This window comes from Choloepus didactylus, chromosome 21 (genome assembly GCF_015220235.1).
Source record: "Choloepus didactylus isolate mChoDid1 chromosome 21, mChoDid1.pri, whole genome shotgun sequence".
Lineage (NCBI taxonomy): Eukaryota > Metazoa > Chordata > Mammalia > Pilosa > Megalonychidae > Choloepus > Choloepus didactylus.
Genome location: NC_051327.1, coordinates 48,331,650 through 48,359,098, shown reverse-complemented (window position 1 = coordinate 48,359,098; position 27,449 = coordinate 48,331,650). Strand labels below are relative to the sequence as shown.

The window sequence follows — 27,449 nt, the reverse complement described above, 5'->3', positions numbered from 1 at the left end:
GGCATTTAGGACCGCCTGGGAGAAACTGTATTGTCTCTAAGGCTACTCCAATTTCACCAATGAAATTGAGTCCAGACGAGACTAAGAGAGTTCCGGACTCTGGGCTGTTCTGTGCTCTGCTCTGACACCCTCACCATTCCCAGCCACCGGCTTCCCATTACAATTCCCTGGGAAGGGCAGAGTTTCCCACTCCCCATGAATCTTCCCACCCTTAGTCCCCAACTTGCTTCTCACCAAGGTCCTGTAATTTGGGAGCAAGAGTGATGTGTCAGGGCCCCAAGAGGTGGAAGGCCACCACCCCCAGGCACCACTTCTCAGGGATGTCACTTAACCAAGCCAAGGCCTCCTGGAGATTCCGAGAGGCCCTGGACCCTTTCATCATTTTTTACCTTCTTGCTCCGATTGAAAGGAAACACATGCCCTGTTTGGCAATTTCTAGTAAGACTAAACATACATCTATCACATGACCTAGCAGTTCCACTTATGGGTATTTACCCAAGAGAAATGAAAATATGTGTCCTCACAAAGATGTATAAAAGAAAGAAAGTTCATATAAGTTTTCTTCCAAATAGCCAAAAACTGGAAGCAACAAATAGATAAATAAATCAGGCATACAGCCCCACGATGGAATACTACTCAGCAACAAAAAGGAAGCAGCTACTGATACACATTACAACAGGGAGAAATCTCAGATGCATTATGCTGAATAAAAAAAAAGCAAGACACAAAAGATTCCATATGGTATTATTCCATTTATACAATGTTCTAGTTCAAGGTAAAATGGATGGAAGGTAATAGAAATCACAACAGTGTTTGTTTCAGTGGGGAGGGAGGGAGGATTGCTTGGGAAAGGACATGAGGGAAATTTCTGGAGTGGCAGGAATGCCCTATCCAGGAATGGTTACCTAATTTGCAGGGCCCAGTGCAAAATGAGAACTTGGGGCCTCTGGTTCAAAAATTATGAAAGATTTCAAGCCAGTGACACCAAAGCATTAAAGCAGATGCGGGGCCTTCCAGGTGTGTGGCCCTGTGTGACTTCATAGGTTGCATGCCCGTCAAGCTGATGCTGGCTCCACATCTTGATAGAGGCATGAGTGACGTGGATGTATGCATTTGTTAAAATTCATTGAACTGTCCACTCGAGACCTGTCCATGTCACTGTTTGTAAATTATGCCAATTAAACGATATCAATTAAAAAAAAAAAAAAGGAAGCATGAGAAAATAGGGTTACAAATTCACAGTGCGTCACAGGCCATGAGGCTCAGTGATGACGTGCAAGTATAAACCTGTATGATGAAGGCTGACTTTGTTTAACCCCATCTCTATATCTTTAACCACCCTGTACTGTTGTCCAGGATGGGCACTGGCCACCCTCTGCCCTTCCCACAAGCCGCAATATGAATCATCACCTCCAGAGTTGCCCAATATGTAACCTGCACAACTGTAATAGTAGCCCTGATTGGCAGCTGTATGTCTAACTTCAAAACTCACCAAACATGAAAGCTGAGGACCTTTGAGAATTCGGAACCTGGGTCAAATAGAAGGGTCTTTTTTGCAAATTCCATTCGAGGCCCAGGAATAAGAGAGCCACAACCCGCGGTGAGGGCTCCCCACCCAGGCAGAGGCCCCGGAGGAACCAGGCCCTGAAAAGACTTTTCTGGAATCTGGCAAGGAGCCACTCTTCAAATTCCTCAGACCTGTGCAGCTCAGAGAGCTCCATTCCCCTGACACTGTGAAAACCTCCACTCTGTAGGGCAAAGGGCTAAATTTAAGTGTCCAAGGTAATTTCTTTCATCGAGATAGGATAAGACCACAGAGCCATTTAGAAATTTAAATTACCACTGTTTACACTTAACAGAGTCTTCTCACCACGGAGAAAGTGTTTCCAATTATGAAACATGAAAGCTGGTCACTGTTTGGGGCTAATCCACTGTTCTCCAAGAGAGTGAGCAGGCGAGGCTACCCAGACACCCAATTACCTGGAAAGATAATCCTGAATAATTGGAATCAGAGCAACTAAAGCAATTACTAGATGTTGTGATCTCCAGGCACAGGGCTTCACAAGGCGTAGGGATTTAATCACCTTTAATAAGAGCTGGTAATTAGAGGAATCCAGAATTTTAGAAAAGAAAGTGGCAGAACCAACACTTCAGAGTTAGGGAGGTGGGAAGACTGTGTGTCGCTGGAGAAAATGAGGCTGAGAAGAGGGATTGGATGAGGGGGGCTGGCCCAGCAGGGGCCAGCAGGGCACTGCTTAAAAGACCTCCAGAGCACACATGGCAGACCTGGGCAAGGAGCCTGACTCTGACCTAATCCTGCTGTGTGACCTTGGGCCAGGTGCTTAACCTCTCTGGTCTCTACCTTTCTTCCATCTTTGAGTCATCCAGCAAATGTTTATTGAGCAACTGCTCTGTGCCCGGCGTGGGGACACTTGGTCTCACACTTTAGCTCATGCTGTTCATTCCACCTGGACTGCCCTCCCCAGATGCCCCTTATGCACTAGAAGAAACCCCACTCCTCCTTCCAGACCCTTCCCAAATGACGTCCCTCCATGCAGCCCTCCCAGATTGTCATCATTCCTTCTGCAGCCCTTTGTCCTCCCTCTCTGAGCTATTGTTTCATAGGTTGGGATTCTCTGCCACCTTGTCTGTCTGCCCCACTAGGGGCTGAGCACCTCAAGCCTGGCACTAACGGATGCTGTGCAGGTTTGAATGTATTATGTCCCCCAAAACGCCATGTTCTTTAATGGGATCTTGTGGGGGCAGAGTTACTAGTGTTGATTAGCTTGGAATCTTTGGATTAGGTTGTTTCCATGGAGATGTGACCCACCCAACTGTGGGTAATACCTTTAATTGGATTATTTCCTTGGAGGTGTGGTTCCACTCATTTAGCGTGGTCTTAATTAAATCATCGAAGCACTATAAGTGCTCAGAGAGAAGAAGCTCAGTGCTGCAGTCAAGAGAGACATTTTGAAGACGGCCACTAAAAGTAGACTTTTGCCACTCCAGAGTTTGCCTTGGAGAAACTAAGAGAAAACCCCCAGACACTAAGAGGGCAACATCCTGGGAGAAAGCCATTTTGAAACACAACCTGGGAGCAAAGGAAGAAGATGCCAGCCACGTGCCTTCCCAGCTGACAGAGGTGTTCCAGATGCCACTGGCCATTCTTCTGTGCAGGTACCCTATTGTTGATGCCTTAGCTTGGACACTTTTATGGCCTGAAGACTGTAACTTTGTAACCACATAAACCCCCTTTATAAAAGCCAACCCATTTCCGGTATTTTGCATAATGGCAGCATTAGCAAGCCAGAACAGATGCTGAGCACTAACCTCCAGCCAGGCAGACCAAGGTCATGGCAGCCCAGTCCCAGGAGCCAGGCTACAGTCTGCCCCACTGTCAAGGACCAAACGGCACCAGGTTGGCCCACCTGTGTTGTGAGCTTACAGAGAACGTCCAGGAAATTAATCTCCTTCTGGGGGAGGTTCCAGAACACTGCTGCCTCCCTGCACAGGCCAGGGTCATTCGGGTGAGAGAAGGTTCCCACCCTTAGCCAGATACTTGGGAACACCACATGAGAGGGAATAATGGGCATGCAAGCCACCGTGACCAGTCTCCTGCCTCTTGGTGGCTTCAAATGTCCATGTCATCAGGATGGAAAGAAGCAGAGTTCCTCTTTTGTCAGGGCTGGACTGCAGACACGTGCTCAGTAACCGGGGAACATGGAGCAGGGAGGAACTAATGGGGTCTGGGGTCAAGGGAGGGCTCTTGAACGTTGATGGAGAGTTCCTAAGGCTGCCGGGGGTGAAAGGACCACCAGGATTAATGCAGAAGCACAGGGATGCGCCAGTCACGGCATGTCCAGGCTGCAGCCGACACGCTGACCCATGCTGCACTCCAGTGTCAGCGTGCGGGAAGCAGTGGACTTGGGTTCCCCTCTCCGTTCCCTGCTCAGCATGTTCTGATCTATGCACGTTTCGGTTCTATGACATAAATCAATAAATGTACTAAATAAATTAAGTGAGCAGCAGAATTGTAAATCGATTTCAAGCGGAGAACAGAGAGGTTGAGGGAACCAACAAGAAACTATTATAAGAACTGAAGTGAGAAATGACTCACGCAAGACCCAGGATTATGGCCACAGAGCCTACCACATTGTTACACATCCCTGAAATATTAAACAAATGAAACCTACAAGCTTTGGAAATTGTTTTACAAAAAAATTGCTAGCTGGAGGCTGTCAGAAATCCCAGCTCGCTGGGAAACAGAGGCAGGGAGCAGGATGACTTCAAACAGAGCTCAGTCCAGGCTGGTAGAGGAGGGCAAGTCTCCAAACCCAAGTAGGCCACCCAGTATCTATAGCATGGCCCCTGTTCATTTCTTCATCCATTCATTTATTCACTCAACAAACCTCTACTGAACTCCTACCCTGTGCCAACCCCTTCTGGGGCACAGGAGCTACAGAGAAGGACAAGAAACAGTACCTGCCCTCAGGGAGTGTCCAGTCTGATGGAAGAGATCATTTCAACATAGGGTGATGGGTGCTAATAGGACAAGTCACTGGAGGCACCTCTGGGGCTTCAGGGATGGCTCTTCAGAAAAGATGATGTCTAAACTGGGTTTTGAAGGATGAATAGAAGTTTTCAAAGCAAACATGAGAGGCTAAAGGCAAGTCAGGCAGAGGAAATAACACATGCAAAGGCACAGAAGCACGAGGAAATATGGACAGTTTGGGGGGGATGCATGCAAGTAAAGAAACCAGGCTGATGCACAGAGTTCATGACAAGGACTGCAGGAAGTAAGGTGAAAAAAGTAGACGAGGGTTACATCATGATGGGCCATGAATACCATCCTAAAATGTCCTGTGTATGTTTGGGAGCCATAAAAGGGTTTTAAGCAAGGTCCTGATATAATCAGACTTTCATTTTATAAAGATACTTTAGAATTCAATGTGAGGAATTATTTTTAAATTTTTATTGAAATATAACACACACACAGAAAAATGCATATCTCATTAACTGTACAGCTCAATGAATTTTCATAAACTGAGCACATTTGTGTAACTAGCACCAAGACTGAGAAACAGAACATTGCCAGCAGCCTGAGCCCTGCACATGTTTCCTTTCAGCCTGGCCTTCCCTTCAAGGACAACCACTGTCCTAACAGCTGAGATTAGTTTTGCCTGTTCAGCTTTATGCAAATGAATCATATAACATGTATTCTTTTGCATCTGGCTTCTTTGACTCAACAGCCATGTTTCTGTGTGTAGTTGTAGACAGTTCATTATCACTGCTGTATAATATTCCATCGTGTTGCTGGCATTGAGGAATGGATTTTAAGCAGCACAGATAGGGACTGGGAAGTCAGCTAAGAGAAAAGTGATGAGAAGCTGCATGAGGCAGCAGCAGTGGAGAGACAGAGGAGGCACAGGTGCAAAAGATATTTAGGAGACAAAAGAAACTCTCCTTAAATAATTGAATTTGGAGAGAGAAGAGTTGAGGATGCATTCCTGGTTCCTGGCTTGAGACACAGAGAGGATGCTGCTAAAGACATAAAAAAAGGTGAAGAAGAAAGAGAAGTTTAGGGAGAAGATAGTGATTCCTGTTGTGGACAAGCTCAGTTTGTGGAACTGAGGGCATCTAGGAGGAGGTGTCCAGAAGGCAGTTGGAGGTAGGGTCCAGCACTCAGGAGAGATAGATAGGTCTAGGCAGTTAAAAGTGGGACTGAACATGGCTGAAGCAAAGGTTTATCTCTGCTCCCTTCCAAAACCTTCAATAATTATAGTAGAGGAATAAGAAAGGCATAAATCCACAGGAACAAAAAGGATGAGAGAGGAAATGACAACAGATGAAAGATGTCAGCAACATTTTGGAAGCTGTAAACTTCATGGATAGGTAGACAGTGACTCAGCAGATAGGAGAAAGCTGAAAATTGATCACTTTCAGGGAGAAAGCTGGTGAGAAGGCAACGTCACAATGACCCAGGTGTTTCAGTTTGCTAAAGCAGCCAGAATGCAACATACCAGAAATGGTTTGGCTTTTAACAATGGGGATTTATTAAGTTACAAGTTACAATTCTATGACTGTGAAAATGTCCAAATTAAGGCATCAACAAGAGGATACCTTCTCTGAGGAAAGGTTGTTGGCATCCGGGGTTCCTCTGTCACTGGGAAGGCATTTGGCGATGTCTGCTGGTCCTTCTCTCCTGGGTTTTGGTTTCAATGATGGCTCTCTCCCCATGTCTCTCAGCATTTCTCTCTCTTATCCTCATAAAGGACCCCAGTAAAGGGATTAAAACCCACCCTGAATGGTCTGGGTCACATCTCAATTGAACCAAAAGGTCCACCCACAATAGGTCTGCCCCCACAAGGATGGATTAAAAGAACATGAACTTTTGTGGGGTACGTAGCAGCTCTAAACCAGCACACCAGGTTGGAGGTACCAGTCCTGCTGAGCTCCATACTTACAACCTAAAATTAAGTGAAAGTCTACATTTGGGACAGTTAGACACACATGCACAGCCTCCCCCCAGCACCCTTCCTTCACTCAAATCCCAGAATGGTAGAAACTAGACTAATACACTAGAGATGGGAGGGTTCCTCTTTGGGAAATTGACCAGCCCAAGAGAAAAGACCTGCTGAGCATGGGTATGAGTTGACCAGAGGGTCTTTGTGGATGAGAAGGTTGATAGACCAGATGATTAGAAAGCCTACTGGCCAATATCACCACCCCCACCCCCAACACACCTTGAGCTTCAAAATAGCATGTTAGTGCCTCATTCTTGAATGTGAACATCAGATATCTGAGGAAAACTTGAAATATCAAAGGAAGAGGCAAAAATAAAATACAACAGGCAAAAGAAATTGAAAGAAACAGATATTAAAGGGTGAATAAGAAACTTTAAAAAAAAAATCCTCAGAGAGATAAGATACTGCATCTGTAAAACAAAAGCAGGAGTCCATAAAAAGGAACATTAAGATAAAAAGAAAAAAATCTTAAAATTAGAAATATGGCTGCAACAGTTTTAAAAATTCAATAGAATGTGTCAGAAGATAATTGAGTAAATATATCAGGATGAGAATAAAAAGGCAAAAATATAGAAATAGAAAATAAGATGCTAAACCCTTCCAGAGAGGAAAAAACGGGTCACATGAAAGAAACAGAATGGCATTAGACTTATCATCAACAGTAGAAGCTAGGAGATAATGGAGCAACCAAAGCTTTCCAAATTTAGTGGGAAAATTATTTCCAATCTAGAATTCTATACCCAGTCAAACTATCAGTCAGTGTGCTGGAGAAATAAAGACATTGTCTGGCATGCAAAGTCTCAACCAACTATTTTCTTTTTCTCAGGAAGCTGCTAGAAGTTATGTTTCCCTGGAATTAGGAAGTAAATCAGACAAGAGGACTGCCTGGGGTTAAGAAGGAGGGGATCCAATACAAGAAAGGGGAAGAGAATTCCCAAAATAATGGTAAAGGACACTTCCAGAATAACAGCCAAAGAGAACTTCCAGTCCAAATTGGGGTTGGAGGTCAATGAACTCCTAAGAGATGTGTCTAAGTAAGACAGAAGGGAAGGAAAGAAGGAAGGAAGGGTGGGAGGGAAGGAGGAGGAAAGCATCATGAACACCCAGGTGTGTTTGAAGATATTGAAAGAATATTTATACTTTTGCAGAGAATTTGAAGATGAATTTGTGGTAGATAAAAAGAAAACTAAAGAAATTTAAAAACAGTTAATTATTAACTCTAGGTGAAGAACAGTTATATAAGAAAGGAAATGAATAATAATTACAATAATATTTACAAGTCATGATAATATATACAACTGACCATTGAGTTAACCCAAAATTGTGACATACCATATTGGTAGGATGAAAAGAGAGGGAGAATGTTGGAGGTGTTGTAAGAGAACTAGTATCTAAAGCTGCCTAATCAACAAATAGCAAAATAAGCATGTTATTTAAAAGTATAGAGATTAATAGAAGAATGAGCTAAAGGATGTGAAAGGGGTTGCCTTTGGGGAGTGTAAATAGAAGGTGAGGGGGGGAGGCAGGGGATGCACAACTTTGAAAAAAAATTAAAATTACTTGTAAAGCATCTTAAATGAAGAGATAGTGGTTGGCGGCCACAGTGTGGATAAAATTACCCATGAAGCAGAGTGCACTGGCCTGAGACTAGAAAAGGTGGGACAGAACCCTGAGGGACACAGACTACAGAAGGTGAGTGAAACTGAAGAGGAATGAGGAGGAGGCCAAAAGACTAGAAGGGAAGGAATCATGCAAGGTAAGAGGTGAGCAAATTTCCAGAAGATGGACCTAGGACATAGTTAGCCCTCAATAAATGCATTTGCTTGGTCTATGCCATCAGTTCCTATAGATAGATCCAGACCAACAAGGACTGAAAAAAAGCAGTTGGATTGGCAGTTTGGAGGTCACTGGTGTAGCCTTGATAGTAAATATGAACTATGAGAGGCTTCATTCATTCATTCATTCATTCATTCACAGTGAGAGCCCATCTGCCTGTGAGATTAAGCTCCAATCTAGGACTTAGGTACTGAGAACTTTCCCCAAGTCAAACCTTCACAAACCACTTGGGACAAATCTTTAACGGGGATCCTGGTAACATAACAAAGGGAGGAAAGCCCAAACATCTTCACGGATTCTGCAGGGAGTTTAGGTGACATCCACCATATTCCTTTAGCTAATTCCTGCCCCACCCCATACCTCCATGAGCGTAGTGTACTTTTTGCCCCATTGATGTCAGTGGCACCAGCCATGTCACTTGCTTTGGCCAATGAGATGTGAGTGGAAATGACACAGGCAAAAGTTTAAAATGTGCATGTGCAGTTAGCCTCACCCTCTTATCTTCTGCCATTACCATGAGAAGAGCTTCCACCCGACAGCTGCAACCCCTTCATCCTCAGCCCCAAAATGAACACACGTAAAGTACAATTGAGTCTAATCCACATTCTGGAACCACACCAGCCTAGATCAGCTGGACCCAAGTCAACCCACAGGCTTGTGAGCAAAAAATAAATGCTTGTTTACCTCTGAGTTTGGGGGATGGCTTGTTACACAGCACTATTGTAAATAATGCTAAATATTTCATCAGGTTTGAAGAAAACCTGGTGTATTAGTTAGGTTTCTCTAAGGAAACAACCAGCAAGAGATATCTGCGAATATAAGATTTTATAAAAGTGTCTCACACAACTATGGGGATACACGAGTCCAAATTCTGTAGAGCAGGCAGTGAACTGGTAACTCCAATGAAGGTGTTCGATGAACACCTCAGAAGACACTGGTTAGTAAAGGTCTTCTCTCTTTCTCCCTTAAAAGTCGTCAACTGATTGGATTAAATCCAGCTGATTGAATTCTCTCATTGCGGAAGACATGCCCTTTGTTGACGTAATCAGTCACAGGTGCAGTCAATTGATGATTTAATAAACCAGCCTTCTGGCTTATTAACCAGCCACAAATGTCTTTGCAGTAACATATAGGCCAGTGCTTGCTTGACCAGACAGCTGGACACCATCACCTGGCCAAGTTGACACATGAACCTACCCATCACACCTAGTTCATTACAGTTGTTTGTTAGGAGAATCTTGTGCCAGTTAAAAGAGACTGAGATTTTGAGAATAAGACAAGCTGGGCATAAGAAGCTTTTTCTCTGAATTTTCAGTATCAAATTCACAGTATGCAGACTTTGCTGTTTATCTGCATTTGTACATTTCATTACATCTTCATAAATTGCTCAGCCACCTTTAATTAATTCTTCCTTCTTTTCTCTCAGGCCTGCTGTGAGACCTTTATCAAGGCTCTTATTATATCGTTTTGCAAGTGGTGCACCAGAACTGGGCTGGTCCCTGGAGGCCCAGAGGTGAGTAAGAAACTACTGCCACCCTCAGAGGGCCCAGTCTTGTGGGGGTGAAGGATGGGATGCTCAAAGTGCTCCAGGAGTATAATCCAAATGTATTTATGGTGAAATAAATTATTTACCTTCATTTGATGAAATATTATACAGCTGTTAAAAAGATGGGGGCAAGTTCTATGTATTGATATGGAAATCAATCCATGATACATTGTTAAATTTGATTGTGTATATGTGTGCATGTGTGTGCATCTTTAATGCTCAAACATCCAACCGTTAATAGTGACTACCCAGAGGTGGACCTACAAGAGATTTTCATTTCCAGTTTATAAATTTAGAGCTTGTTAAAATGTTCATAACAAGTGGGTATAATGTGTAAAACCAATATTCATTTTTCATTCATTCAACAAGCACTTTGGGGCACCCTTCAGTGCCAGGCACTGTTCTGGGCCTTGGAGATACCACAGAGAACAAGACAAACCCCTGCCCTCATGGGGCTGATGGTCTGCTGGGGAGAAGGTCACTAATCACATAACCATTGAATAAGTAAGATGACTGCAGGTAGTAATAAGTGAAGGGAAGACAATTAAACCAGTTAAGGGAATGGAAGAGTCTTGGCAGGGGGCGGGGAGGGGGGCAGGTACATTAAAGAAGATGTTCAAGGAAGGCCTCTTTGAAGATGTGACATTTGAACTGCGATCTGAATAACGGGAAGGGGCCAGGTGTGCAGAGAGCTAAGCGAACAGTGTTCCAGAAGAAGGGAACAGCAAGTGCAAAGGCCCTGAGGCACAAACCAACTGGGCCAACTCCAGGAACAGCAAGGAAGTTGGAGGGCTGGAGGGGGGCAGAGATTGTGGGAGACGAGACCCCAGAGGTGCAGGGCACACAGGACATCAGAGGCCACAGGGAGGATGCTGACTTGTCCTCCTGGTGAGATCGAAACTGTGGGAGGGTTTTTTGCAAGCGAATCGCGTGGCATGGTCTCTGCTTTAAAAAGAGCATTCTGGTAACCAGGTCAGAGGTTGTGGCGGGAATGCAGATGAAAAATGGTGGTGGCTTCGATTGCTGTAAAGTGAAAAGACATTCCCCATGTGAAGCACAAAAGGTACAGTGAGGCAAACTAAGAAACCCAAGCGCCATGACAAATATCTTGCCTCAAGGTAGATGAGAAAGGGGCAAGAGGGTATCAGAGAAAATGTCAAAGGACAGGTAACACTGGAGAAGAGCTTTGAAAACGTGACTGAAGTTTGCCAAATGGAAGGCAGCTAAGAAGCACTAGTAGAGAAGCCCCTGAATGCAGCCCGGAGGTCTCTGGGAAGGCGGAAGGAGGCGTGACATGCAGGTGTTGGCAGGAAAAGAACCAGGCGTTTAAGGGCCTGGCTGCTCGGGTGCCAATGCCAGCTCCCCCACTGCCTAACTCTGAGAGCTTGGGCAGGTCAATTGAGGGCCCTGTGCCTCAGTTTCCTCATTGGAGAAGATGGTGAGTACATGCATAGAACACCCCGATCTGCAGCGGGGCTCCAGAGGCTCAGGGAGAGACCACAGGGGGCTGCCACGGACAAAACCACAACTGACCCTGAGGAAGAGCTAAAGCATTTGAGAGGCAGTGATTACATGGAAATCATTCGGCAATTTAGTAGCCAAACCAGGAATCAGACCCTGGCTTGTAAACATTTTATATACCCAGCCAGAAGGTTCTCTTCTGCGTGGCTGCCAAACCCTAAAAGTAAAATCATGAGGCCAGTAAAACACAAAAATACAATCTCTCTGGGACCCTCTGTCCTCATAAAAGAAGCAGAAAGGTCCACTGCCTCCAAAGTGTGTGTGGGGGTGGGGGTGGGGGTGGGGTGTGGCGTGAGCAACCTGCCTGTGCTGCACACGGACACACACACATGTGTACACATCCACGCACATGCTCACAATTGAACACATGCTCACATGGGTGCATGCAGGCACACACCCTCACATAGGCACACGGGTGCTTACACACAGGCTCATCCACCAGTACACACGTGTGCACACATACAAGACACAGGGGCACAGGCACACTCAACCGGACACACACACACACACATGCATGTGTGCACACCCAGAGGCCCTGCTTCCTTGAAGCCAGATTTGGAGCAGAGTTGACCCAGGAATTCAAAGGCTGTGCCTCCGGACCTAAGACACCTTGCAGTCAGGCGCATGGGGCGTGAGCTCTGCCCCCAGCTCTGCCCCTTATGAGAAGTGGCTTAACCTCTCTACACCTCAGTTCCCTCAACTGCCAACAAATGGGGGTGAAAATAACAATTCCTTCCTCCCAAAGTGCTGGAGAGGTTTCTCACTTAAGTGTAAGAGTTTGGCACATAGTAACTGCTCAATAAATGTCGACCATTTAGTAGTAGTAGTAGTTCCAGGAGATGGCAATTTGAAAGACGTGGCAAGTTCCCCAGCCAAATGCCTCCGGATAGCTACACTCAGCCATTAAAGAGGAGGTCACCAGGGGGAAAGCCGGGGAACAGAGGAGGCAGTCCCCACAGCCCTTGCTCCGCAGGGGTCCTGGCCTCTTCCTGAGGATGAGGGGGAGGGGGAGCTGGGTGGTTTCCCTGTCACTTGCCCCCTCATTCTCCCAGTTGCCATTGGCTCTCTCCAAAGAGACACTGTCTATAAAACCAGCCTCCATGACCAGCAGGACACGCTCTCTTGCCCCCCACCCCCAACTCTCACAGAGCTGTCAGAGGCCAGAATGGTACGGGCTCAGGTATTCCTGCACTCCCGGTATCCCTGTGCCCCCAGGTACCCCTGCACCCCCAGTCTGTCCAGATCCCTGAGCCTCCTGACTGCAGCAGGGGAGCCGCAATCTCAGTCCCAGCAGCAGGGTCGTGGGCGGCCAGGCATCCTGGCCTTAAGAATTTCCCCTGCACTAAGCACAATGGCTCCCGGGTTGGAACAGCTTATATGACTGGACTTCTGCCTCAGTTTCACCCCACTCCCACTCTGGAGAGGACTAGAACCCTCTCCTAACCTCCATGCTGCCCAAAGAGGTCCACACACCTCAGCAGTGGCCCTGCTCCCCTATGCTCCTGAGGAAGGCTATCCTCCAGTAACATTCTCCTGTTCTCCCAAAATAATACAAATTTTAAAACCCTGATTTTTAGCTGGGCACACAGTTGTCCAACATCATGGCCACATTTCCCAGCCTCCCTTGCAGCTGAGTGTGGCTATGTGATCAAGTTCTGGCCAAGGAGACATATGCAAGTGTTGTAGGACAATTTCTGAAGCCTTAGTTGATATGCAGACTTTGCACTTTTCTTCTTTGTGCTTCCTCTACCCTGAAGTCTAGAATGCAGATGTGATGGCTGGTGCTCTGGCTGCCATCTTTGATCATGAAGACAAAGCCCACAGGAATGATGCAGAGGGAGCTAGAAGGAGCCTGGGCCCAGAGGACATAACGCAGCAGAACCACCTGGATTGCCTCCTTCCAAACTTTTATAAGAAAGAGCAATAACCTCTGTTGAGGCCAGTTATTTGAGGTCTCTATTACTTGCATCTAAGCCCAATCTGGACTGATATTCCCCAAACCCCTCCACTGTGACTTGCTCTTAACCATCCTATGACCGCTTTGCATGGTTCTGAGCATGACCTGGGCTCAGAATCCCTGCCGTTGGGCCATGCACAGCACTAAGACCTCTCAGAGTATCCAGTCAGATTGGACCTCCCCATGCCTGTGAGACAACCAGAAGAGACAGCTGGCTGCCCTCCCCCAAGGTCAAGCCCCAGAGCTGGGGGCAATGCTCCCAAAGCTGGTCATGCCTGGCCCCAACTTCCACACTCCCCATCATACCTCACCCAAGGTCCCAGCATGCACTGGAACTAAGGGAACAGTACCCCTTCCTCAGGACACCCCCACCGGGTAGGGAGGGCAGGCCAATCTACCTCCACCTGCCTCTCCCACTTCAAGAAACTCAGAGCTTTACAACAGACTTCATGGGACACCAGCGCCCAGGCAGGCTGAAAGAGGAGCACCCAAAGGTCTGTGAGAAGCCACCTGCAGCAGGGAAGATGCCCCCCAGAGAGGATGGGGCTTGCACACCTGAGCTGGGGCCACACTTACCTTTCTCTGATGCTGGGGCCAGGTCAATGAAGCTGCGGCATGTTTCACCTTTGAAAAGAAAAGAAGGGTTTTCAGAACGTGAGAGGACATGGGGGTTTCAGATTTTTTCTTCTCATCCCCCCCCGCCCCGCTGTGAGCCCTGGAGCCGAGCAGGGCGCAAAGCCCCGTGTCTCTAACCCAAGTGGCATCTTTCTTTGATCTGTTCCTGGAAAGCCAATGTCCCCAGTGAATGTAGATGGCAAACGTGTAAACTCAGCTGGACAGCACCCTGTGACGTCTCTCTCACCTCCCACAACTAATCCCTCTTGTCCTGCCAATTCCACCTCCCCAGTGGCCCTCGAGTCTGTCCCCAGGGCCTCTTCCCTGATCCAGGCCACCAGCATCTCTCACCCTCCTGGCTGGTCTCCCCAGAGCCCCACTCTTATCTCTCTCCAATCCATTCTCCACCCTGCAGCCAGGGGGGTATTTTCAAAACACACGGCTCTGATCACATCACATGTACACACACACCCCTGCTTAAAACACTTTGATGACTTCCCAGAGAATAGAGCCCAAGTTCCTACACATAGACCCAGGCCTGGCATCCACCCACCTCTGCACCCACACACCCCCCACGCCCCCTCCCCTCCCCTCTCCTTCTCTCCCTTATACTCCCCCAGGCTCCTTCTACCATGAGGCCTTCACTCATGCTGTTCCCTGTTACCAGCTCTCCCTGCACCTTGACCTTCTTCTACGGGGCACCCAGTCTCTGGTATGAGTCTACCTGTGTGTGCAATTCTTCGATGGATGTTTATTAATGTCTGTTTCCCCATAAGCTGCATGCATCACGAGGGCAGGGCTGTGTCTTCCATGCATCCCCAGCTCAGCAACTGGCAGCTCCCTACCCCCTGGTGCTCTGGCCAAAATCTTGGGGTCATCCTTGATTCCTCTCCTTCTCCCACACACCCGCCTCTGATCTGAGCTCTGGGGCCCCAGGTACCTGGGATCTGACCACTGCTCAGCACCTGTGCTGCCACCACCCCGACCCCAGCTGCCATTACCTCCCACCTGGACTATTGCAGCAGCCACCACACTGGTCTTCCCGCTTCTGCCCTTATCCACCCAGTGGGCAGGGGGAGCCTCATAACCTAAGATAGACCATGTCCCCTCTCTGCTCAGAACCCTCCCACTTAGAGCCCAAGTCCTCACATGGCCAACAAGGCCCCATGGGATCCATACCCCCATCACCCCGCTGACCCCATTTCCTAGTCTCTCTCTTGCTTGTTGCATTCCAGCCACATGGCTCTCCTTGCTGGCTCTTGAACATGCCACCTGCCTCAGGACCTTTGCACTTGCTAGCTCTTCTGCCTGGAGTGCCCTTCCCGTGGCTAGCTGAATGGTTTGCCCCTCCTCTCCTCTATTACTTTACTCAAATTTACTTTCTCAAGGAGGCTTCCCTAATCAATCCACATAAAATTCTAAAGGCCCCACCTCCGGCACTCCCCATCCCGCTTCCTGCCAGATCCCTGACACTTAGAACAGTGCCTGGTACATAGTAAGCGATCAATAAACATTTGTTGGAGCATACGAATGAGTGAACTAAAGTGTGAACAAATGAATGAATGAATGCCTTCCACCCAAACCTTATGGCTATAAGAAACCTCAACCCTTCAGTGTTTTCCCCGGGCTCCCTGGGACATACTGACAAGCAAGACATGGTCCCCACACCCCCTCCAGATCCTTTCTCAGGAAAGCTGGGAGCCCACGCTGGACCCAGCTCACACACACATTTTGTTTGGCCCACACAGGATTCTGAAAACAGGAAACATCTTGCCTACAAACTCAGATGTCTGATTTTTCTCTCAAATAATCAAAAGAACTAGCCACACTGAGCCCAAAACCCCACAAAGCAACATTCAAATGGAGCCAAACAGAGGCTGCCCTTTAGATGGGGCATGCACTGTCTAGTTTGCCCCTGTCTCCACCACTCCCTGTTGTTTTCCCTCTAGCTGCATTTAAAACACCCAGCTGGCACCTAAGATACTAGCTTGGATTACCTCTAGGGTGCTTTAGCCATCCCTGCTTTAACGATTTTACTGCTGAACCCAGCAAGGACACAGATTGGGTCAAAATGGAACAAGTGTAGGCATAAGAGCAAGGAAGATCTGGAAGCTTCCAGCATTCTCAGCTTTCGTGTCTGCTCGGTGATTCCTAAACTCTTCTCTGAGGCCACTGGAAGCCCTTTGGGCTCCTGAAACTCCTTCCAGCCCCATATAAATGCAAAGGCAGATACGGGGAGCAGGGGCTGGTAGGAGATGAGCTGAGAAGGAAGGCAGGGGCTAGATCGCAAAGGGTCTTGAGTGCCAAGCCAAGGAGCTGCCTCCTCTTGCTTTTGTCACCCCTCCCAAAGAAGCAGGAGGCCACAGGTGGCTGACACCTCTCTGGCGGCTCTGTCACACGTGCTTTCCCCTGATGGTCCCTGCCGACTCGAAGGACCCTCCCCTCTCTTTGCCGCTGAAGACAGTGAGGTTCAGAGCAGCTGAGTGAGCAGTCTGGGTTACACAGCAAGTTACTGGTACCGAGACAGCCCAGAACTGAAAGGGAACATCTTTTTTTAAGAAAATGAAAATAGATGTTGCGCTAGGGTGGCTGGGTTTTGAATGAATTATTTTAAACTTTTTTAATGTTCCATTGTTTTCCCGAAAGCTGGAGGGGGAGAAAAGCTTGACAGCCAAGTTCAGACCAGCACCCAAAGCCACATTGTGACATCTGTGGACCTGAGACACTTTTGCTTTCATGGGTCCCTTCTCCCATGAAAAAAATACTAATTATTTTATTAAAATGTTATTATGATATCTTATCACTATGTTGCCATAGAGATGAATACATTAATATTCTATAGTAAAACATTTTCTTCGCCTAAAAGCTCATGTTTTTGCTTCTGATTTTAAAATGAAATTAAAACATTTACGTGAGCCCCTACAAGTATTATGGGCTGTCAGCTCTGTATTTCTCTTGCTTGACGGGGAGATCAGCTCTCAGCACCCCAGTCTCCTGGCTCCCACATCAATGTCTTCCCCCCACCGACTGGGGTCCTGAATAATATTTATGATTTGTGTGCTAGGCATTTTGCCTCCTCTTTTTCTTTAATAGCCTTATTGAGATATAAGTCACATGCCATCCAGTTCACCCATTTAAAGTACAGAATCAGTGGTTTTTAGTATGGTCACAAGGTTGTGCAACCATTGCCACGATCAATTTTAGAACATTTTCATCACCCCAAAAGAAACCGCATACCTATTAGCAGTCATTCCCCATTTCCCCTCTCCCCCTAGCCCCTGGCAACCACTAATCTACTTTCTGTCTCTATCTTTTTGCCTAATCTGGACGTTTCATGTAAATGGAATCATCCAATATGTGGCTGTCTTTCACTTAGCATAATGTTTTCAAGGTTCATCCATGTTTTAGCATGTATCAGTACTTCATTTCTTTTTACGGCTGAATAACGTTCTGTTCTGTGGATATACCACATTTTATTTATCCATTTATGATGGGCATTTGAGTTGTTCCCACTTTTAGGCTATTTATGAACATTCATGTACAAGTTTTTGCATGGACATATGCTTTCACTTTCTTGGGCATATTCTAAGGAGTGGAATTGCTGGATCATGTGGTAACTATGTTTAACCTTTGCAAGAACTGCTAGACTCTTTTGCAAAGAGGCTGCACCATTTTACATGCCCATCAGCAATGTTTGAGGGTTCCAATTTCTCCACATCCTTGTCAACACTTGTTATTGTCTGCTTTTTTATTATAGCCATACTAGTAGGTGTGAAGTGCTACCTCATGACTTTGATTTGCATTTTCCTAATGACCAATGATGTTGGGCATGTGCTTATTGGCCATTTGTATATCTTTTTCAGGTTATTTGTGCTTTTATTATTAAGTTGTAGGAGTTCTTTATGTATTCTGGATACAACTTCCTTATCAAATATGTGACTTGCAATTATTTTCTCCCATTCTGTGGGTTATCTTTTCACTTTCTTGATGATATCCTTGAAAATACAAGAGTTCTAAATTTCAATGAAGTCCAATTTATATAATTTTTCTTTTCATGTTTGTAGTTTTGAATCTAAGAAGGATTTGGCTAATCCGAGATCACAAAGATTTACTTCTATGTTTTCCTCTAAAAGTTTTGTAGTTTTAACTCTTACATTTAAAGTTGTGCTTCATTTGGAGTTGATTTATGTGTATGGTATAGAAAAGGGGGATGCAACTTCATTCTTTTGTGGGTGAATATCTAGTTATCCCAAAACCATTTGTTGAAAGACTATTCTTTCTCTCATTGAACGGTCTTGGAGTCCTTATCTAAAATCAATTGGCCATATCTGCATGGGTTTATTTCTGCACTCTCAATTCTATTCCATTGATTTATGTGTCTATCCTTAAACTAGTACCATGCTGTCTTGGTTCCATAGCTTTTGTGGTAAGTTTTGAAATTGGGAAATGTGAGTCTTCCAACTTTGTTCTTCTTTCTAAAGATTGTTTTAGCTATTTTGGGTTCCTTGGATTTCCATATGAATTTTAGGACCAGCTTGTCAATTTCTGCAAAATCCTATAGATCAATTTGAGAAGTATTGTCATCTTAACATCATCACATCTTCCGATCCATGAACATGGGATGTCTTCCCATTTATTTATATCTTCTTTAATTTCTCCCAACAGCATTTCATAGTTTTTGCTTGAAAGTTTTGTGCTTCTTTTACTAAATTTATTCTTAAGTATTTCATTCTCTTTGGTGCTGCTGTAAATGGAAATGTTTTCTCAACTTCATTTTTGGATTGTTCATTGCTAGTGTATAGACATTTAATTGATTTTTGTATATTGATCTGTACTCTGCAACCTTGATGAACTCACTTACTAGTTCTAATAGATTTTTAGTAGACTCCTTAGGATTTGCTATATACAAAATCATGTCACCTGCAAATCGAAAGTGTTTTACTTATTCCTTTCAGATCTCAATGTCTTTTTTTTTTCCTCCCCCAGCTGCTCTGACTAAAACCTCCAGTACAATGTTAAATAGAAGTGGCCAGGGTGGACATCTGTGCCTTGTTCCTGACCTTACAGGGAAAGCTTTCTTCACACAGTAAGTATGATGTTAGCTGTGGGCTTTTCATAGATGCCCTTTATCGGGTTGAGGTGGGTCCCGCTACTCCCAGTGTGGAGTGCTTTTATCACAAAAGGGTGTTTGCCTTCTCTTTAATCCCACATAACCTTCAGTGTAGCTCTGAGGGTCCTCATTTTAGAGAGAAGCAGACAGAAGCCTGAACTTTCAGTGACTTGCCCAAGACCACACAGCCAATAAGTGGTGGCTCAGGACTCGAACCCAAGTCTGTCAACTCCAAACTCCATCCCCTAAAATCTTCCCAGTACCTATTCCCATTTGCTGTGTCAGTGTCCCCTACTGTGGCCAGCTATTCCCACTGTGTAGAGTTGCTGGGAATGGGAATCTCCTGGGATCATACCTCCATGCAGACAGGGAAAATCCACAAGGGACTAAAGAAGTGACTCTCATACTTCTATTTCTGCTACAATGACAAAGCCAAAAGGGAGAAGTTTGAGCAGAGGTGATCAAAGTTAGCCCTATGCAGAATAAAGCTGAGGTTTATTGAAAAATCATAAAGATGACATGAGGAAGGCAGGATACTTCAACGAACAATAAACCCAACATCTCAAATCCAAACATGGAAGGGATTATCATCTTCATCTCCATGATAAAGATTAGCTAAGCATTAGTGAGAAAGATATCAAATTATACCATATGGGCTTACAGCTTTTAAAAGAGGTCCTTAACACATCAACATCTTTGTCAATTACTGTTAAGTTTATATGTTTAATTAAGAGCTTTATTTTGGATATAAAATTGAAGGCAAGTGCACTTATCTCTCTGTCACACACTTTAGAATGAGGTTGACAATTAGATCACGGAGCTGTGGCATGTTACCGCCACCTGGTGGCAGCGTACCTTCCGGGCACCATGGGACTCAAAAGTTGGAAAGGATCCCAGAGGTTATCCAGTTTAAGTGGTTCTCAGCCCTGGGTGCAGACTAGAATCACCTGGGGAGTCCAGATCCCACCCATGGAGATAGTATTTCCTTGGTCTACATGGTGCCTACATACTGTTTTAAAACTCCCCAGGTGATTCCACTGTGCCACCAGGGTGAGAATCACACTCCAATCTGACTTGCAAATAAATTTGACTTCAATATCAGAAAAAGAAAACCAAGTCATTTTAGTGACAGTTCATGCTATGGTATTGGACACCCCCACAAGCAACAGCATTTATGGGACAGGATAGAGAGTGTCTAAGGGCCCAGGCTCTGGAATTGTCAGAGCCGGGTTCAAATCCTGTCTCTGCCACTTACTGCCACATGAGTCCCCAGTCTTTCTGTGCCTTGATTTTCTCATCTGTAAAATGGGCACAGCACCTGTCAGGGTGCTGTGAAGGCTGAATGCAGGCAAAAAGTTTAGACACAGCCTGGAACAGAGTGGGCGCTCAGGAGATGGTGACTCCATCATCATCACTCATCTCCTACACATGGGCCAGAGGTCATGCGAGATGCAAAGGAAATGTGGGGCATGGTCCTCTGTGGTCTAGTGAGGGGGAGGCAAGATTGACACACGCACCACCATCAGAGACCAGCACAGAGGGGTGGGTCATGCCCTGGGTGGGTTCATTCTTGGGTCTATCACTTACTAGATGTGTGATTGTAACATTCACCTGTTGGAGCCTCAGTTTCCCCATCTGTAAAATGCAAAAATCATCAGAGCTAATAGTTCTCTAGTACTTATTACAGTTCATGGCAAGTAGTAAATGTCCTGTGTGCTATCAAATTGTGAGGCCCAGGCCCCAGGAAAGCTGACTTCATCAGGGTGTCCCAGCAGGGATGGGTGTCAACTACCAGTTGGGACCATTATGGCGGCTCAGTGGCCAGAGCCCCAACCACCAAGTAGCAGCTGTGGGGATGCTGTGGACCCCTGCCTGATGCACGGCCTGCTCCTCCCACGTCTCCCCCATACCCATTCAACGTTGCCTGGTAGCCTTGTTTTTGCTCCTTGAAGGTGCCCTTTCTCCCATCACCCCTTCTATGTGCAATTCCCTATGACCCACAGTGACCTACTGGACGGAGAAGCTGAATGGGAGTCAGCACCTCCTCCCCCAGAAGGGAGCATTCCCTAGAGGCCCAAAGCGGGGACAGGAGAGGGAATTAGTGCAAGAGGAAGGTACAGCCAGAAGGCCCCAGGGGAGCAGGGGTTTGGAGTTCCATGAGAAGCAGGACCTCTGAAGATGTCGGGACCTTTGAGGAAAATGTCCTGGACTCCAGGGACAGAGATCACAAGCTCAGTGAGAATCCTGCACCACAGTGAGGGTCCCACGGCCTCCATGGCTTCAGGAAACCATTAACAGTGAGCGGTAAGGGGGTGCAGGCAAAGGCCAGAGGCTTCTTCCAAAAGCTCTGAAAACTTCCTATGACCCACAGGCTGGAAGGGAACCTCAGTTCAGTGGAGACTGCATTTCTCACTGGCTTGGGGCATGGAAGCTCAAGAGACCCATTTCCCTGGGTCTAAAGGAATGAAGTAATGGGACATTTCTTGCATAGGAGAAGGGAGATTGTTTATTCATACTCACCGTGGCCTGGGAGGGGTCCTCACCATCGACCCCTGCCCTGAGGCCAGTGGCCAACAGATGATGGGGCTCGAAACCCAGCCTTAAGGCAAGAGTCACGAACTCAAGGAACCCGCATGGCCAGGCAATGACTGAAGTGAGGCCAGGGAGGGTGGTAACTGGAGAGGTGCCCTCCACCTAAACGATATGCCAGAAACAGATGGCACCCTCCAAGGGGCTCACCCAAGACCGTTTAGTGAAGGGATTATTTCTAGATGTGGGGACAGCACTGAGGGGCTAGCAGCAGTGGGGAGCCCTGACCACCCCCAGACCTGGGGTGCAGGGAGAGAACGGAGCCCAAGAACAGGAGCTGCAGCCACCAGCCTGCTTCTCCAACTCAACCAGCAACAGAAAACAAGATTCTGGAAAGGGGGTTGAGAACTTGCATTTATCACAAGTTCCCAAGTGATGCTTATGGGGTCTGGGGACCCGATTTTGAGAATGACTGCCTTAGAGGAGGGAATCACTACCCAAACCTCAAAAGTGAGAGAAATAGTAGACATTATAGTATATTTGTATGGTGGTGATAATCCAGTGGAGAGAAAAAAGAATGCAGGAGAGGAGAATGTGTAGAGTAGAAAAGGGATGAGAACTCATTTACAGGTGGAGAGATGAGCCTTAGAAAGGAGCAAGAACAGTTTGCCCGTTTAAAATGGGAGGGAAAGTAGTGATTATGGCAGATGTACATCAGCTGGAAGATCTATTAAATGCATTTTAAAGCTAGTAAGAATACCAAGTTTCATGGTTAGGATTATTTTCTTCAAAGTCTATTCCGGTGCTTACTAAAAAAGATTTAGGTATAAAGTTTAAGTATTTTCTCTGTACTTTCATATTTGGCAACATTTAAGGTAGACAGACTATAATAAGATTATTTAAAACACTTCCAAAAACATTTTTCAAAATTGGAGAACTGATAGTGACAAGTGACACTTTCAAGCTCATAGTATAAAATGTTAAGTGACACTGATTAAGTAATTTACATATTTTAAAGAAATAAACCAATTCACATAAAAAAAAAAAAAAGTGAGAGAAAGAACGAGGCAGAGGGAGGGGGAGAGTACCCTGACCTTCTCTCTCTCCGCCCTCTGATTCCCTGTCAGTGCCTCCCATGGGCCAAAACTGATGAGAAAGCAGAAGGCGCAGAAGTCCAGGGGTGCCGTCTGCACGGGTCAGTCTCCAGAGGCCCAGAGAAGGGCAGGGAACAGACCTGGAGGGGAACTGAGGAGAGCCAGCAGCACGTGCCCTCCTCACCCCTCGCTCTCTTCCTCACATCCGCTTTCCTTTTCTTCATAGCATGGAGCCCTAGCCCGATCGGAAAGGATCTGGTTTGTGCATTTGTCTACTTGCTTATCGTCTGTGTCCTCTACAGCACATACGATGGACTTTTCCTCTGCTTTAGGTTCTATCTGCACGTAGACATCACCTGATTGTGGTCTATGGGCCATGTAGTGGGGTCACTTAGGGGTTGCAAGACTGAAATGTAGTCAGTCTCTGTCTCTCTCCCTCTCTCTCTCTCTCCCCCCCTCCCTCTCTTCCTCTGTCTCTCCTTTACTCGCTCTCCCCTCCTTTCTTTCTCTCCCTCTTTCTCCCTCACTCTCCCTCATTCTCTCCTACTCTCTCTCATTCTTTCTCATAAAAGCCACAACCTCAACAACCTTGGTCAGTGATATCTGGGGATGTTTGAATTAATTTCGGTCCCCCAAAGTTCACTTCTCTTAGGTTACCAATGTCAGTGTCTTGTTTTCATGCTTCCGGCAAATATTTACTGAGCACGTACTTTGCACCACGTGCTGTTCTGGGTGCTGGGGATACCAGACAGACAAAACTCCTGCCCTCGTGGAGCTTACAGTCTAATGTTCTATGTACATGTTCTACGTATCAGAAATGTATCAGTTTCCTATGGCCACTGTAACAAGTTACCACAAATTTAGTGGGTTGAAGCAACACAAATTTATTCTCTTACAGTTCTGAAGGTCGGAAGTCCGAAATGGGTCTCACTTTGCTAAAGTCAGTGTGTCAGCAGGCCTGTGTTCCTTCCGGAGGCTCTAGAACCTGCTTCCTTGCCTTCTCCAGCTTCCAGAGGCCACCTCCATTCCTTGGGTTGTGGCCCCTTCCTCCATCTTCAAAGCTGGCAATGACCAATCGAGTCTGTCTCAGGTTGCAATGCTCTTCTGTGGCCCCAGCTCCCTCTGCCTCCCGCTTCTAAGGACACTTGTCATTACACTGTGGTTCCACCTGGATAATGCAGGATGCTTTTCCCATCCCAAAATCCTTAACTTAATGACACATGCCAAGTCCCGTTCTCCACGTAAGATACATTCGCAGATACCAGGGATTCGAACTTGGACGTCTTTTGGGGGCTGAAGTTCAACCTGCCACAAGCAACTCTTTAAAAACCTCTCCCCAGAGGAGGGCACTCCCTGCTCTTCTAAATAAAGCCCAGAGCACCTCTCTGCAACTTGGAGAGACACGCGTCTTCTGCAACATATATAAGCTTTGTGACCACGTGTGCTGTATCCTCAAAACTGGGAAGAAGGATCTTGTTCCAGAAATGATTATGGAATGAAGAAATGATGAGCAGTTCATAAATTCTTCATCCAGAATTCCATCAAAGGGAGTCTACTCTGCAGAATCCCGAAGGTGTGGGTGCCACACGCGCGAGAAAGGCACGACTGAAAGTTGAGCAAGGGATTCATGGGACAGATCTAATAGGGAAGAGGCAAGCAGAGAGGGGTGTCTATGGTGTCAGGAAAAGGACAGCCCCTGAGCAGCCGCTTCCAGCCTCGAATCTGCCACAGTACAAGGACTTGGAGATCCCCTCGGACATAATATCTTGGCCGTTAACCAGGTTCTTCCGCAGCTACAGAGAACTACACCATTCAACCCCAGCCTCCTTCCCCGCTGCTTTGCCCCCATGGCTTCCCATTTGCATTCTAACATCTTCCCGCCCCCATGCCTTTGTTCTCGCTGTTCCCTCTATCTCGACTCCTCCCCACCCTCCCTGTCTCCAGTTCTGCAGCATCCCAGCAGCTGGAACCCTCTTCCCCCTTGTTTCCCAATCTCCTGCCCCACCCCAAAGCAATCTCTCCCGGCTCTGAGTTTCCCTGGAGTTTTATCACAATATCTGTCATGATATTGTCATATCCTACCTTGAATGCAGTGTATTTACTTCCCTGGCTTGGCCCCCCTCTGGGCTGTGGTGGCAGATCCAGCAGGAAGCTAGAGTTTGTCACGATGCCTAAGATCTGATGACTCCCCTCCCCCCAGGGAGGCCACAGCAGGCACCCAGGACTCGGCATGCATCACAACAATTCTAGGGGGTCGGTACCCATCCCCATTTGACAGCTGAGGAAAATGAGGCCCACAGAGGCAAAGCCACCTACCCACAGTTCCACCACCAGTAAGTGTCAGGATCAGACCCTCAGCCCAGATCTGTGACTCTCCAAAGCCCTGTCCATCATGCAGGGTTCTGACTTGTCCAGAGGTGGGCAGGGGCTCAGGACATGCCCCGTTCTAAATCTGCCAGACCAGGTCATCCCAGCTCAGGCAAGTCAACAGTGTCCTGAAGTATCTCTTTTAAGCATCTTATTGTTGGAAATGTTCATGTTTCACAAAAGTCAAAAAAGCAGTTCAAAGAGCCCCAAGTCCCTAGCCCACTTTCCATTACTATCAACTCATGGCCAGCTTTATCTCAGCTACACCCCTACCGTGGCATTATTTTGAAACAAATCCCAGAAGTCATATCTAAAATGTCCTTTTGACGGGCTTTCTCGCTTGTTCAGAGAAGACAAACGGAAGGTCATTTTTCCCTCAAACCCATGGCATCTCCTCACAGAGCTGTTGACTTTTTTGCAAAGGGGAGGAGCATAAAACACGCAAGCCAGAAGGCCTTGACCTCCTCTCATGGCTGACCCCTTCCAACCCACGTCTCCGGCGGCCTGGCTGAGTTAAGGACAGGCAGGGATGCTCAGAAACTTGCAGCTTGCACTTGTCCGCAGGCATGAGGGGAGAGCGCTTGGCACAGGCCCCCGGCGGAAATGAGGCTTCCAGAAATCCACCGGTCACAGCTTCCTCCGCTCTGACTCGCCACTCACGCCTGATTCCAGGAATTTTACCCCAAGGTCTCTCTCCTCAAGGTCTGGTCTAATTGAGGAAGAAGTGGGTGTGGAGGCGACAAGAGGTGGCAGGGAGGCAGGGCAGGGCAGTGGTCAAAGGCCTGCCCTCTGGCTTCACAGGGCCCTGAGTTCAAACCCCAGCTCTGACTGTGGGTATGGCTTCACAGGGCCCTGAGTTCAAACCCCAGCTCTGACTGTGGGTAAGCAATGATTTTTTGGTTTGGGGTTTTTTTGTTTGTGTGTTGGCAAATAATCATTGCAGCCTCGTGCGGTTGCTGTGACAGCTAAACGAGGGAATGGGTATAAAATAGCCAAGTCAGGACTTGGCCCACGGGATGAATCTTCAGATAGGATTTAAATCAAGCTACATCCACAAAGGGATCAGCTCCATATTTTGACACCCATGCCCCAATGTCATTCATCACAGCTCTCAAGGCTCCCACCTTGAAAGGCGGGTGCTCTTAAGGCAAGTGGCAGTGTCCAAATGCAGAAACCACAAGACAGGAGCACAACTCTTATCCCCTGCTGCCTGCTCGCCACATGACCTCGGCAAGTGGCTTCACCGTAGGAGTCTGTTTCCTCACCTGTCAAGAGGAAACCATCAGAGAACCTGCCTTCCAGGCTTGCAAAAAGGATTAAAGCAAGAGAGTGTGCAAAGAAGCCTGCCCCTTCTTAACTCTACAAACAAGAGCTGTTATTATTATTATTATCCCCTTCCTGGTATCCTAGGTTACAGACACATTTCACTGCTCCCTGGGAGAGCCTGTAAATTTTCCCAAGCCAGGAGCAGAAGGTTTGCAATTCTGCAAACGTCAGCCTGACCAGGTAAGGGGAACCTGGAGGGGCCTCCGGCAGAAGCCAGGAAGGTGGCCAAAGGCAGGTGCAGAAGGTTAGAGGAACACTGAGGGTTAGCCAGGTTGTCCTTGTCATGAACCCTGGGGATCCCAGATCTGCAGGGCAGCTGAGAGATAGCAGGAGAGGGAAGGCCCTTAGGAGCTCAGCATCCTTGGCTGGGTCCCCAGATCCTGTGTCTGAGGATCGTGATTTAATTCCAGTCCCCAGCAGATGGTGCATGTTGAGGTTTCTGTGGAGCAGGAGGTGGGGAGAAGGGCATCAGGGGACCCATGGTGAGGGGCTGGGGAAAGCAGAGAGGACAGAGAGAGGCAGTAACCCTGGTCTGCCTAAATCAGCCAACAAATAATATTTGCTAACACTGGACACATATTTGGAGTCCTGAGTGCTTTACATGCATCAGTTCACTTAACCTTGATATCAGCCCTCTAAAAGGCAGGTTCTACTACTACCCCCATTTTACAGATGAAGCGATCAAGGCACAGGAAGATTGAGCTAAGATTCAAATTGATAACAGTCCGGCACTGAGCCCCTGCATTTAGTACTAGCCTATACTACCTCATAGCAGAGTAGGCAAGTTCTAGAAAAATCTGCCCTTTCTAAGGGAAGTCCCAGATGCCCTCCAAAGAGGACTCCCACGGTGGTGGAGAAGTCAGCAGGCTTCGAGATGCCCCATCAAAGGGAACCAAATTTGGCTAGTACTGAGTTTGATTCTGGTTCTGAGACCCACAATCCATGAGCAGTGAAACTCTTTGCCAGGCACACGGTTAGTTTCCTCCATTAGGAGCTTTCAACTTGCTGGGAGGGCAGAGAAGAA

The 27,449-nt window shown here is 46.8% G+C and overlaps 1 protein-coding gene across 2 annotated transcripts in view; it reads right to left on the bottom strand.

The window, feature by feature from the left end:
- The window catches only part of GSG1L (GSG1 like), a 249,325-nt gene that overhangs the window by 152,539 nt on the left and 69,337 nt on the right, over positions 1 to 27,449 (bottom strand). For both annotated transcript variants that reach the window (XM_037814946.1, XM_037814945.1), the window contains exon 2: positions 13,961 to 14,008. In XM_037814946.1, the coding sequence (XP_037670874.1) occupies positions 13,961 to 14,008 (48 nt within the window). The remainder of the gene's footprint in view (positions 1 to 13,960; positions 14,009 to 27,449) is intronic.